This window comes from Crassostrea angulata, chromosome 3 (assembly GCF_025612915.1).
Source record: "Crassostrea angulata isolate pt1a10 chromosome 3, ASM2561291v2, whole genome shotgun sequence".
NCBI lineage: Eukaryota > Metazoa > Mollusca > Bivalvia > Ostreida > Ostreidae > Magallana > Magallana angulata.
Window position 1 is genome coordinate 28,075,310 of NC_069113.1, and position 13,903 is coordinate 28,089,212.

At 38.7% G+C, this 13,903-nt stretch overlaps 1 protein-coding gene across 1 annotated transcript in view; it reads right to left on the reverse strand.

Moving 5' to 3' along the window:
- LOC128176826 (uncharacterized) overlaps positions 1-13,903 on the reverse strand; it is an 87,121-nt gene that overhangs the window by 622 nt on the left and 72,596 nt on the right. Inside the window, exon 2 of the mRNA XM_052843375.1 lies at positions 161-213. Coding sequence (XP_052699335.1) covers positions 161-213 — 53 coding nt within the window. The remainder of the gene's footprint in view (positions 1-160; positions 214-13,903) is intronic.

Consider the following 13,903-nt stretch of genomic DNA (forward strand, 5'->3'; position numbering starts at 1 on the left):
TTTAGAGAAAAAAAACAATTTTTAAGGTCTTCATTCTACATTTATATGTAATCAGTAAAGTAAGAGTTTCGTACAGTTTAAAGTTACCTGGTTTATTGATGATAAAATAGTTTACATCATGTAAACACACAGTAAAAGTATGCTTTACATGTATCAGTACCTGTAGCTGGATTGAAGGGAAGTTTTTTCGGTTAAAATAAACAAGAATATTCACTTCCTGAGGATGCTTCCATTTTAATTTGAGCTTTCCTGGCGTCATAGTTTTTGAGAAGAAAGTTTAAAGATTTCCTCTATATGTTCCTATGTAAAACTTGATCCCCCTACTGTTGCCTTACCCTTCCCCCGGGGAACATGATTTGAACAAAAAAGAATATTCACTTCCTGAGGATGCTTCCATTTTAATTTGAGCTTTCCTGGCGTCATAGTTTTTGAGAAGAAAGTTTAAAGATTTCCTCTATATATTCCTATGTAAAACTTGATCCCCCTACTGTGGCCAAACCCTACCCCCGGTGACCATGATTTGAACAAACTAAAATCTACACTACCTGAGGATGCTTCCATTTTAATTTGAGCTTTCCTGGCGTCATACTTTTTTAGAAGAAAGTTTAAAGATTTTCCCTATATATTCCTATGTAAAACTTGATCCCCCTACTGTGGCCCAACCCTTCCCCCGGGGACCATGATTTGAACAAACAAGAATATTCGCTTCCTGAGGATGCTTCCATTTTAATTTGAGCTTTCCTGGCGTCATAGTTTTTTGAGAAGAAAGTTTAAAGATTTCCTCTAAATATTCCTATGTAAAACTTGATCCCCCTACTGTGGCCCAACCCTACCTCCGGGGACCATGATTTGAACAAACTAAAATGTACACTACCTGAGGATGCTTCCATTTTAATTTGAGCTTTCCTGGCGTCATACGTTTTTAGAAGAAAGTTTAATGATTTTCCCTATATATTGCTATGTAAAACTTGATCCCCCTACTGTGGCCCAACCCTTCCCCCGGGGACCATGATTTGAACAAACAAGAATATTTGCTTCCTGAGGATGCTTCCATTTTAATTTGAGCTTTCCTGGCGTCATAGTTTTTGAAAAGAAAGTTTAAAGATTTCCTCTATATATTCCTATATAAAACTTGATTCCCCTACTGTGGCCCAACCCTACCTCCGGGGACCATGATTTGAACAAACTAAAATCTACACTACCTGAGGATGCTTCCATTTTAATTTGAGCTTTCCTGGCGTCATAGTTTTTGAGAAGAAAGTTTAAAGATTTTCACTATATATTCCTATGTAAAACTTGATCCCCCTACTGTAGCCGTACCCTACCCCCAGGGACCATGATTTGAACAAACAAGAATATTTGCTTCCTGAGGATGCTTCCATTTTAATTTGAGCTTTCCTGGCGTCATAGTTTTTTAGAAGAAACTTTAAAGATTTCCTCTATATATTCCTATGTAAAACTTGACCCCCCTACTGTGGCCCAACCGTACCCCCGGGGACCATGATTTGAACAAACTAAAATCTACACTACCTGAGGATGCTTCCATTTTAATTTGAGCTTTCCTGGCGTCATAGTTTTTGAGAAGAAAGTTTAAAGATTTTCTCTATATATTCCTATGTAAAACTTGATCCCCCTACTGTGGCCCTACCCTTCCCCCGGGGACCATGATTTGAACAAACTAAAATCTACACTACCTGAGGATGCTTCCATTTTAATTTGAGTTTTCCTGGCGTCATAGTTTTTGTGAAGAAAGTTTAAAGATTTTCTCTATATATTCCAATGTAAAACTTGATTCCCCTACTGTGGCCCTACCCTACCCCAGGGGACCATGATTTGAACAAACTAAAATCTACACTACCTGAGGATGCTTCCATTTTAATTTGAGCTTTCCTGGCGTCATAGTTTTTGAGAAGAAAGTTTAAAGATTTTCTCTATATATTCCTATGTAAAACTTGATCCCCCTACTGTGGCCCTACCCTACCCCTTGGGACCATGATTTGAACAAACAAGAATATTCACTTCCTGAGGATGCTTCCATTTTAATTTGAGCTTTCCTGGCGTCATAATTTTTTAGAAAAAAGTTTAAATATATCTTCTATATATTCCTATGTAAAATTTGATCCCCCTACTGTGGCCCTACCCTACCCCCGGGGACCATGATTTGAACAAACTAAAATCTACACTACCTGAGGATGCTTCCATTTTAATTTGAGCTTTCCTGGCGTCATAGTTTTTGTGAAGAAAGTTTAAAGATTTTCTCTATATATTCCTATGTAAAACTTGATCCCCCTACTGTGGCCCAACCCTACCTCCGGGGACCATGATTTGAACAAACTAAAATCTACACTACCTGAGGATGCTTCCATTTTAATTTGAGTTTTCCTGGCGTCATAGTTTTTGTGAAGAAAGTTTAAAGATTTTCTCTATATATTCCAATGTAAAACTTGATTCCCCTACTGTGGCCCTACCCTACCCCAGGGGACCATGATTTGAACAAACTAAAATCTACACTACCTGAGGATGCTTCCATTTTAATTTGAGCTTTCCTGGCGTCATAGTTTTTGAGAAGAAAGTTTAAAGATTTTCTCTATATATTCCTATGTAAAACTTGATCCCCCTACTGTGGCCCTACCCTACCCCTTGGGACCATGATTTGAACAAACAAGAATATTCACTTCCTGAGGATGCTTCCATTTTAATTTGAGCTTTCCTGGCGTCATAGTTTTTTAGAAAAAAGTTTAAATATATCTTCTATATATTCCTATGTAAAATTTGATCCCCCTACTGTGGCCCTACCCTACCCCCGGGGACCATGATTTGAACAAACTAAAATCTACACTACCTGAGGATGCTTCCATTTTAATTTGAGCTTTCCTGGCGTCATAGTTTTTGTGAAGAAAGTTTAAAGATTTTCTCTATATATTCCTATGTAAAACTTGATTCCCCTTCTGTGGCCCTACCCTACCCCAGGGGACCATGATTTGAACAAACTAAAATATACACTACCTGAGGATGCTTCCATTTTAATTTGAGCTTTCCTGGCGTCATAGTTTTTGAGAAGAAAGTTTAAAGATTTCCTCTATATATTCCTATGTAAAACCTGATCCCCCTACTGTGGCCCAACCCTTCCCCCGGGGACCATGATTTGAACAAACAAGAATATTCGCTTCCTGAGGATGGTTCCATTTTAATTTCAGCTTTCCTGGCGTCATAGTTTTTGAGAAGAAAGTTTAAAGATTTCCTCTATATATTCCTATGTAAAACTTGATCCCCCTACTGTGGCCCAACCCTACCTCCGGGGACCATGATTTGAACAAACTAAAATCTACACTACCTGAGGATGCTTCCATTTTAATTTGAGCTTTCCTGGCGTCATAGTTTTTGAGAAGAAAGTTTAAAGATTTCCTCTATATATTCCTATGTAAAATTTAATCCCCCAACTGTGGCCCTACCCTACCCCAGGGGACCATGATTTGAATAAACAAGAATATTCACTTCCTGAGGATGCTTCCATTTTAATTTGAGCTTTCCTGGCGTCATAATTTTTGAGAAGAAAATTTAAAGATTTTCTCTATATATCCCTATGTAAAACTTGATTCCCCTACTGTGGCCCTACCCTACCCACGGGGACCATGACTTGAACAAACAAGAATATTCACATCCTGAGGATGCTTCCATTTTAATTTGAGCTTTCCTGGCGTCATAGTTTTTGAGAAGAAAGTTTAAAGATTTTCTCAATATATTCCTATGTAAAACTTGATCCCCCTACCTTGGCCCAACCCTACCCCCGGGGACCATGATTTGAACAAACTAAAATCTACACTACCTGAGGATGCTTCCAATTTAATTTCAGCTTTCCAGGCGTCATAGTTTTTGGGAAGAAAGTTTAAAGATTTTCTCTATATATTCCTATGTAAAACTTGATCCCCCTACTGTGGCCCTACCCTTCCCCCGGGGACCATGATTTGAACAAACAAAAATACTCACTTCTTGAGGATGCTTCCATTTTAATTTGAGCTTTCCTGGCGTCATACTTTTTTAGAAGAAAGTTTAAAGATTTTCTCAATATATTCCTATGTAAAACTTGATCACCCTACTGTGGCCCTACCCTTCCCCCGGGGACCAAGATTTGAACAAACTAAAATCTACACTACCTGAGGATGCTTCCATTTTAATTTGAGCTTTCCCGGCGTCATAGTTTTTGAGAAGAAAGTTTAAAGATTTCCTCTATATATTCCTATGTAAAATTTGATCCCCCTACTGTGGCCCTACCCTACCCCAGGGGACCATGATTTGAATAAACAAGAATATACACTTCCTGAGGATGCTTCCATTTTAATTTGAGCTTTCCTGGCGTCATAGTTTTTGAGAAGAAAGTTTAAAGATTTCCTCTATATATTCCTATGTAAAACTTGATCCCCCTACTGTGGCCCTACCCTTCCCCCGGGGACCATGATTTGAACAAAAAAGAATATTCACTTCCTGAGGATGCTTCCATTTTAATTTGAGCTTTCCTGGCGTCATAGTTTTTGAGAAGAAAGTTTAAAGATTTTCTCTATATATTCCTATGTAAAACTTGATCCCCCTACTGTGGCCCTACCCTACCCCCGGGGACCATGATTTGAACAAACTAAAATCTACATTACCTGAGGATGCTTCCATTTTAATTTGAGCTTTCCTGGCGTCATAGTTTTTGAGAAGAAAGTTTAAAGATTTTCTCTATATATTCCTATGTAAAACTTGATCCCCCTACTGTGGCCCTACCCTACCCCCGGGGACGATGATTTGAACAAACAAGAATATTCGCTTCCTGAGGATGCTTCCATTTTAATTTGAGCTTTCCTGGCGTCATAGTTTTTGAAAAGAAAGTTTAAAGATTTCCTCTATATATTCCTATATAAAACTTGATTCCCCTACTGTGGCCCAACCCTACCTCCGGGGACCATGATTTGAACAAACTAAAATCTACACTACCTGAGGATGCTTCCATTTTAATTTGAGCTTTCCTGGCGTCATAGTTTTTGAGAAGAAAGTTTAAAGATTTTCACTATATATTCCTATGTAAAACTTGATCCCCCTACTGTAGCCGTACCCTACCCCCAGGGACCATGATTTGAACAAACAAGAATATTTGCTTCCTGAGGATGCTTCCATTTTAATTTGAGCTTTCCTGGCGTCATAGTTTTTTAGAAGAAACTTTAAAGATTTCCTCTATATATTCCTATGTAAAACTTGACCCCCCTACTGTGGCCCAACCGTACCCCCGGGGACCATGATTTGAACAAACTAAAATCTACACTACCTGAGGATGCTTCCATTTTAATTTGAGCTTTCCTGGCGTCATAGTTTTTGAGAAGAAAGTTTAAAGATTTTCTCTATATATTCCTATGTAAAACTTGATCCCCCTACTGTGGCCCTACCCTTCCCCCGGGGACCATGATTTGAACAAACTAAAATCTACACTACCTGAGGATGCTTCCATTTTAATTTGAGTTTTCCTGGCGTCATAGTTTTTGTGAAGAAAGTTTAAAGATTTTCTCTATATATTCCAATGTAAAACTTGATTCCCCTACTGTGGCCCTACCCTACCCCAGGGGACCATGATTTGAACAAACTAAAATCTACACTACCTGAGGATGCTTCCATTTTAATTTGAGCTTTCCTGGCGTCATAGTTTTTGAGAAGAAAGTTTAAAGATTTTCTCTATATATTCCTATGTAAAACTTGATCCCCCTACTGTGGCCCTACCCTACCCCTTGGGACCATGATTTGAACAAACAAGAATATTCACTTCCTGAGGATGCTTCCATTTTAATTTGAGCTTTCCTGGCGTCATAGTTTTTTAGAAAAAAGTTTAAATATATCTTCTATATATTCCTATGTAAAATTTGATCCCCCTACTGTGGCCCTACCCTACCCCCGGGGACCATGATTTGAACAAACTAAAATCTACACTACCTGAGGATGCTTCCATTTTAATTTGAGCTTTCCTGGCGTCATAGTTTTTGTGAAGAAAGTTTAAAGATTTTCTCTATATATTCCTATGTAAAACTTGATCCCCCTACTGTGGCCCAACCCTACCTCCGGGGACCATGATTTGAACAAACTAAAATCTACACTACCTGAGGATGCTTCCATTTTAATTTGAGTTTTCCTGGCGTCATAGTTTTTGTGAAGAAAGTTTAAAGATTTTCTCTATATATTCCAATGTAAAACTTGATTCCCCTACTGTGGCCCTACCCTACCCCAGGGGACCATGATTTGAACAAACTAAAATCTACACTACCTGAGGATGCTTCCATTTTAATTTGAGCTTTCCTGGCGTCATAGTTTTTGAGAAGAAAGTTTAAAGATTTTCTCTATATATTCCTATGTAAAACTTGATCCCCCTACTGTGGCCCTACCCTACCCCTTGGGACCATGATTTGAACAAACAAGAATATTCACTTCCTGAGGATGCTTCCATTTTAATTTGAGCTTTCCTGGCGTCATAGTTTTTTAGAAAAAAGTTTAAATATATCTTCTATATATTCCTATGTAAAATTTGATCCCCCTACTGTGGCCCTACCCTACCCCCGGGGACCATGATTTGAACAAACTAAAATCTACACTACCTGAGGATGCTTCCATTTTAATTTGAGCTTTCCTGGCGTCATAGTTTTTGTGAAGAAAGTTTAAAGATTTTCTCTATATATTCCTATGTAAAACTTGATTCCCCTTCTGTGGCCCTACCCTACCCCAGGGGACCATGATTTGAACAAACTAAAATATACACTACCTGAGGATGCTTCCATTTTAATTTGAGCTTTCCTGGCGTCATAGTTTTTGAGAAGAAAGTTTAAAGATTTCCTCTATATATTCCTATGTAAAACCTGATCCCCCTACTGTGGCCCAACCCTTCCCCCGGGGACCATGATTTGAACAAACAAGAATATTCGCTTCCTGAGGATGGTTCCATTTTAATTTCAGCTTTCCTGGCGTCATAGTTTTTGAGAAGAAAGTTTAAAGATTTCCTCTATATATTCCTATGTAAAACTTGATCCCCCTACTGTGGCCCAACCCTACCTCCGGGGACCATGATTTGAACAAACTAAAATCTACACTACCTGAGGATGCTTCCATTTTAATTTGAGCTTTCCTGGCGTCATAGTTTTTGAGAAGAAAGTTTAAAGATTTCCTCTATATATTCCTATGTAAAATTTAATCCCCCAACTGTGGCCCTACCCTACCCCAGGGGACCATGATTTGAATAAACAAGAATATTCACTTCCTGAGGATGCTTCCATTTTAATTTGAGCTTTCCTGGCGTCATAATTTTTGAGAAGAAAATTTAAAGATTTTCTCTATATATCCCTATGTAAAACTTGATTCCCCTACTGTGGCCCTACCCTACCCACGGGGACCATGACTTGAACAAACAAGAATATTCACATCCTGAGGATGCTTCCATTTTAATTTGAGCTTTCCTGGCGTCATAGTTTTTGAGAAGAAAGTTTAAAGATTTTCTCAATATATTCCTATGTAAAACTTGATCCCCCTACCTTGGCCCAACCCTACCCCCGGGGACCATGATTTGAACAAACTAAAATCTACACTACCTGAGGATGCTTCCAATTTAATTTCAGCTTTCCAGGCGTCATAGTTTTTGGGAAGAAAGTTTAAAGATTTTCTCTATATATTCCTATGTAAAACTTGATCCCCCTACTGTGGCCCTACCCTTCCCCCGGGGACCATGATTTGAACAAACAAAAATACTCACTTCTTGAGGATGCTTCCATTTTAATTTGAGCTTTCCTGGCGTCATACTTTTTTAGAAGAAAGTTTAAAGATTTTCTCAATATATTCCTATGTAAAACTTGATCACCCTACTGTGGCCCTACCCTTCCCCCGGGGACCAAGATTTGAACAAACTAAAATCTACACTACCTGAGGATGCTTCCATTTTAATTTGAGCTTTCCCGGCGTCATAGTTTTTGAGAAGAAAGTTTAAAGATTTCCTCTATATATTCCTATGTAAAATTTGATCCCCCTACTGTGGCCCTACCCTACCCCAGGGGACCATGATTTGAATAAACAAGAATATACACTTCCTGAGGATGCTTCCATTTTAATTTGAGCTTTCCTGGCGTCATAGTTTTTGAGAAGAAAGTTTAAAGATTTCCTCTATATATTCCTATATAAAACTTGATTCCCCTACTGTGGCCCAACCCTACCTCCGGGGACCATGATTTGAACAAACTAAAATCTACACTACCTGAGGATGCTTCCATTTTAATTTGAGCTTTCCTGGCGTCATAGTTTTTGAGAAGAAAGTTTAAAGATTTTCACTATATATTCCTATGTAAAACTTGATCCCCCTACTGTAGCCGTACCCTACCCCCAGGGACCATGATTTGAACAAACAAGAATATTTGCTTCCTGAGGATGCTTCCATTTTAATTTGAGCTTTCCTGGCGTCATAGTTTTTTAGAAGAAACTTTAAAGATTTCCTCTATATATTCCTATGTAAAACTTGACCCCCCTACTGTGGCCCAACCGTACCCCCGGGGACCATGATTTGAACAAACTAAAATCTACACTACCTGAGGATGCTTCCATTTTAATTTGAGCTTTCCTGGCGTCATAGTTTTTGAGAAGAAAGTTTAAAGATTTTCTCTATATATTCCTATGTAAAACTTGATCCCCCTACTGTGGCCCTACCCTTCCCCCGGGGACCATGATTTGAACAAACTAAAATCTACACTACCTGAGGATGCTTCCATTTTAATTTGAGTTTTCCTGGCGTCATAGTTTTTGTGAAGAAAGTTTAAAGATTTTCTCTATATATTCCAATGTAAAACTTGATTCCCCTACTGTGGCCCTACCCTACCCCAGGGGACCATGATTTGAACAAACTAAAATCTACACTACCTGAGGATGCTTCCATTTTAATTTGAGCTTTCCTGGCGTCATAGTTTTTGAGAAGAAAGTTTAAAGATTTTCTCTATATATTCCTATGTAAAACTTGATCCCCCTACTGTGGCCCTACCCTACCCCTTGGGACCATGATTTGAACAAACAAGAATATTCACTTCCTGAGGATGCTTCCATTTTAATTTGAGCTTTCCTGGCGTCATAGTTTTTTAGAAAAAAGTTTAAATATATCTTCTATATATTCCTATGTAAAATTTGATCCCCCTACTGTGGCCCTACCCTACCCCCGGGGACCATGATTTGAACAAACTAAAATCTACACTACCTGAGGATGCTTCCATTTTAATTTGAGCTTTCCTGGCGTCATAGTTTTTGTGAAGAAAGTTTAAAGATTTTCTCTATATATTCCTATGTAAAACTTGATCCCCCTACTGTGGCCCAACCCTACCTCCGGGGACCATGATTTGAACAAACTAAAATCTACACTACCTGAGGATGCTTCCATTTTAATTTGAGTTTTCCTGGCGTCATAGTTTTTGTGAAGAAAGTTTAAAGATTTTCTCTATATATTCCAATGTAAAACTTGATTCCCCTACTGTGGCCCTACCCTACCCCAGGGGACCATGATTTGAACAAACTAAAATCTACACTACCTGAGGATGCTTCCATTTTAATTTGAGCTTTCCTGGCGTCATAGTTTTTGAGAAGAAAGTTTAAAGATTTTCTCTATATATTCCTATGTAAAACTTGATCCCCCTACTGTGGCCCTACCCTACCCCTTGGGACCATGATTTGAACAAACAAGAATATTCACTTCCTGAGGATGCTTCCATTTTAATTTGAGCTTTCCTGGCGTCATAGTTTTTTAGAAAAAAGTTTAAATATATCTTCTATATATTCCTATGTAAAATTTGATCCCCCTACTGTGGCCCTACCCTACCCCCGGGGACCATGATTTGAACAAACTAAAATCTACACTACCTGAGGATGCTTCCATTTTAATTTGAGCTTTCCTGGCGTCATAGTTTTTGTGAAGAAAGTTTAAAGATTTTCTCTATATATTCCTATGTAAAACTTGATTCCCCTTCTGTGGCCCTACCCTACCCCAGGGGACCATGATTTGAACAAACTAAAATATACACTACCTGAGGATGCTTCCATTTTAATTTGAGCTTTCCTGGCGTCATAGTTTTTGAGAAGAAAGTTTAAAGATTTCCTCTATATATTCCTATGTAAAACCTGATCCCCCTACTGTGGCCCAACCCTTCCCCCGGGGACCATGATTTGAACAAACAAGAATATTCGCTTCCTGAGGATGGTTCCATTTTAATTTCAGCTTTCCTGGCGTCATAGTTTTTGAGAAGAAAGTTTAAAGATTTCCTCTATATATTCCTATGTAAAACTTGATCCCCCTACTGTGGCCCAACCCTACCTCCGGGGACCATGATTTGAACAAACTAAAATCTACACTACCTGAGGATGCTTCCATTTTAATTTGAGCTTTCCTGGCGTCATAGTTTTTGAGAAGAAAGTTTAAAGATTTCCTCTATATATTCCTATGTAAAATTTAATCCCCCAACTGTGGCCCTACCCTACCCCAGGGGACCATGATTTGAATAAACAAGAATATTCACTTCCTGAGGATGCTTCCATTTTAATTTGAGCTTTCCTGGCGTCATAATTTTTGAGAAGAAAATTTAAAGATTTTCTCTATATATCCCTATGTAAAACTTGATTCCCCTACTGTGGCCCTACCCTACCCACGGGGACCATGACTTGAACAAACAAGAATATTCACATCCTGAGGATGCTTCCATTTTAATTTGAGCTTTCCTGGCGTCATAGTTTTTGAGAAGAAAGTTTAAAGATTTTCTCAATATATTCCTATGTAAAACTTGATCCCCCTACCTTGGCCCAACCCTACCCCCGGGGACCATGATTTGAACAAACTAAAATCTACACTACCTGAGGATGCTTCCAATTTAATTTCAGCTTTCCAGGCGTCATAGTTTTTGGGAAGAAAGTTTAAAGATTTTCTCTATATATTCCTATGTAAAACTTGATCCCCCTACTGTGGCCCTACCCTTCCCCCGGGGACCATGATTTGAACAAACAAAAATACTCACTTCTTGAGGATGCTTCCATTTTAATTTGAGCTTTCCTGGCGTCATACTTTTTTAGAAGAAAGTTTAAAGATTTTCTCAATATATTCCTATGTAAAACTTGATCACCCTACTGTGGCCCTACCCTTCCCCCGGGGACCAAGATTTGAACAAACTAAAATCTACACTACCTGAGGATGCTTCCATTTTAATTTGAGCTTTCCCGGCGTCATAGTTTTTGAGAAGAAAGTTTAAAGATTTCCTCTATATATTCCTATGTAAAATTTGATCCCCCTACTGTGGCCCTACCCTACCCCAGGGGACCATGATTTGAATAAACAAGAATATACACTTCCTGAGGATGCTTCCATTTTAATTTGAGCTTTCCTGGCGTCATAGTTTTTGAGAAGAAAGTTTAAAGATTTCCTCTATATATTCCTATGTAAAACTTGATCCCCCTACTGTGGCCCTACCCTTCCCCCGGGGACCATGATTTGAACAAAAAAGAATATTCACTTCCTGAGGATGCTTCCATTTTAATTTGAGCTTTCCTGGCGTCATAGTTTTTGAGAAGAAAGTTTAAAGATTTTCTCTATATATTCCTATGTAAAACTTGATCCCCCTACTGTGGCCCTACCCTACCCCCGGGGACCATGATTTGAACAAACTAAAATCTACATTACCTGAGGATGCTTCCATTTTAATTTGAGCTTTCCTGGCGTCATAGTTTTTGAGAAGAAAGTTTAAAGATTTTCTCTATATATTCCTATGTAAAACTTGATCCCCCTACTGTGGCCCTACCCTACCCCCGGGGACGATGATTTGAACAAACAAGAATATTCGCTTCCTGAGGATGCTTCCATTTTAATTTGAGCTTTCCTGGCGTCATAGTTTTTGAGAAGAAAGTTTAAAGATTTCCTCTATATATTCCTATGTAAAACTTGATCCCCCTACCTTGGCCCAACCCTACCTCCGGGGACCATGATTTGAACAAACTAAAATCTACACTACCTGAGGATGCTTCCATTTTAATTTGAGCTTTCCTGGCGTCATAGTTTTTGAGAAGAAAGTTTAAAGATTTTCTCTATATATTCCTATGTAAAATTTGATCCCCCTACTGTGGCCCTACCCTACCCCAGGGGACCATGATTTGAATAAACAAGAATATTCACTTCCTGAGGATGCTTCCATTTTAATTTGAGCTTTCCTGGCGTCATAATTTTTGAGAAGAAAGTTTAAAGATTTTCTCAATATATCCCTATGTAAAACTTGATTCCCCTACTGTGGCCCTACCCTACCCACGGGGACCATGATTTGAACAAACAAGAATATTCACATCCTGAGGATGCTTCCATTTTAATTTGAGCTTTCCTGGCGTCATAGTTTTTGAGAAGAAAGTTTAAAGATTTCCTCTATATATTCCTATGTAAAACTTGATCCCCCTACTGTTGCCTCACCCTTCCCCCGGGGACCATGATTTGAACAAAAAAGAATATTCGCTTCCTGAGGATGCTTCCATTTTAATTTGAGCTTTCCTGGCGTCATAGTTTTTGAGAAGAAAGTTTAAAGATTTCCTCTATATATTCCTATGTAAAACTTGATCCCCCTACTGTGGCCCAACCCTACCTCCGGGGACCATGATTTGAACAAACTAAAATCTACACTACCTGAGGATGCTTCCATTTTAATTTGAGCTTTCCTGGCGTCATAGTTTTTGGGAAGAAAGTTTAAAGATTTTCACTATATATTCCTATGTAAAACTTGATCCCCCTACTGTAGCCGTACCCTACCCCCAGGGACCATGATTTGAACAAACAAGAATATTTGCTTCCTGAGGATGCTTCCATTTTAATTTGAGCTTTCCTGGCGTCATAGTTTTTTAGAAGAAACTTTAAAGATTTCCTCTATATATTCCTATGTAAAACTTGATCCCCCTACTGTGGCCCAACCCTTCCCCCGGGGACCATGATTTGAACAAACTAAAATCTACACTACCTGAGGATGCTTCCATTTTAATTTGAGCTTTCCTGGCGTCATAGTTTTTGAGAAGAAAGTTTAAAGATTTTCTCTATATATTCCTATGTAAAACTTGATCCCCCTACTGTGGCCCTACCCTTCCCCCGGGGACCATGATTTGAACAAACTAAAATCTACACTACCTGAGGATGCTTCCATTTTAATTTGAGCTTTCCTGGCGTCATAGTTTTTGTGAAGAAAGTTTAAAGATTTTCTCTATATATTCCTATGTAAAACTTGATCCCCCTACTGTGGCCCTACCCTACCCCAGGGGACCATGATTTGAACAAACCAAAATATACACTACCTGAGGATGCTTCCATTTTAATTTGAGCTTTCCTGGCGTCATAGTTTTTGAGAAGAAAGTTTAAAGATTTTCCCTATATATTCCTATGTAAAACTTGATCCCCCTACTGTGGCCCAACCCTTCCCCCGGGGACCATGATTTGAACAAACAAGAATATTCGCTTCCTGAGGATGGTTCCATTTTAATTTCAGCTTTCCTGGCGTCATAGTTTTTGAAAAGAAAGTTTAAAGATTTCCTCTATATATTCCTATGTAAAACTTGATCCCCCTACTGTGGCCCAACCCTACCTCCGGGGACCATGATTTGAACAAACTAAAATCTACACTACCTGAGGATGCTTCCGTTTTAATTTGAGCTTTCCTGGCGTCATAGTTTTTGAGAAGAAAGTTTAAAGATTTCCTCTATATATTCCTATGTAAAATTTGATCCCCCTACTGTGGCCCTACCCTACCCCAGGGGACCATGATTTGAATAAACAAGAATATTCACTTCCTGAGGATGCTTCCATTTTAATTTGAGCTTTCCTGGCGTCATAATTTTTGAGAAGAAAGTTTAAAGATTTTCT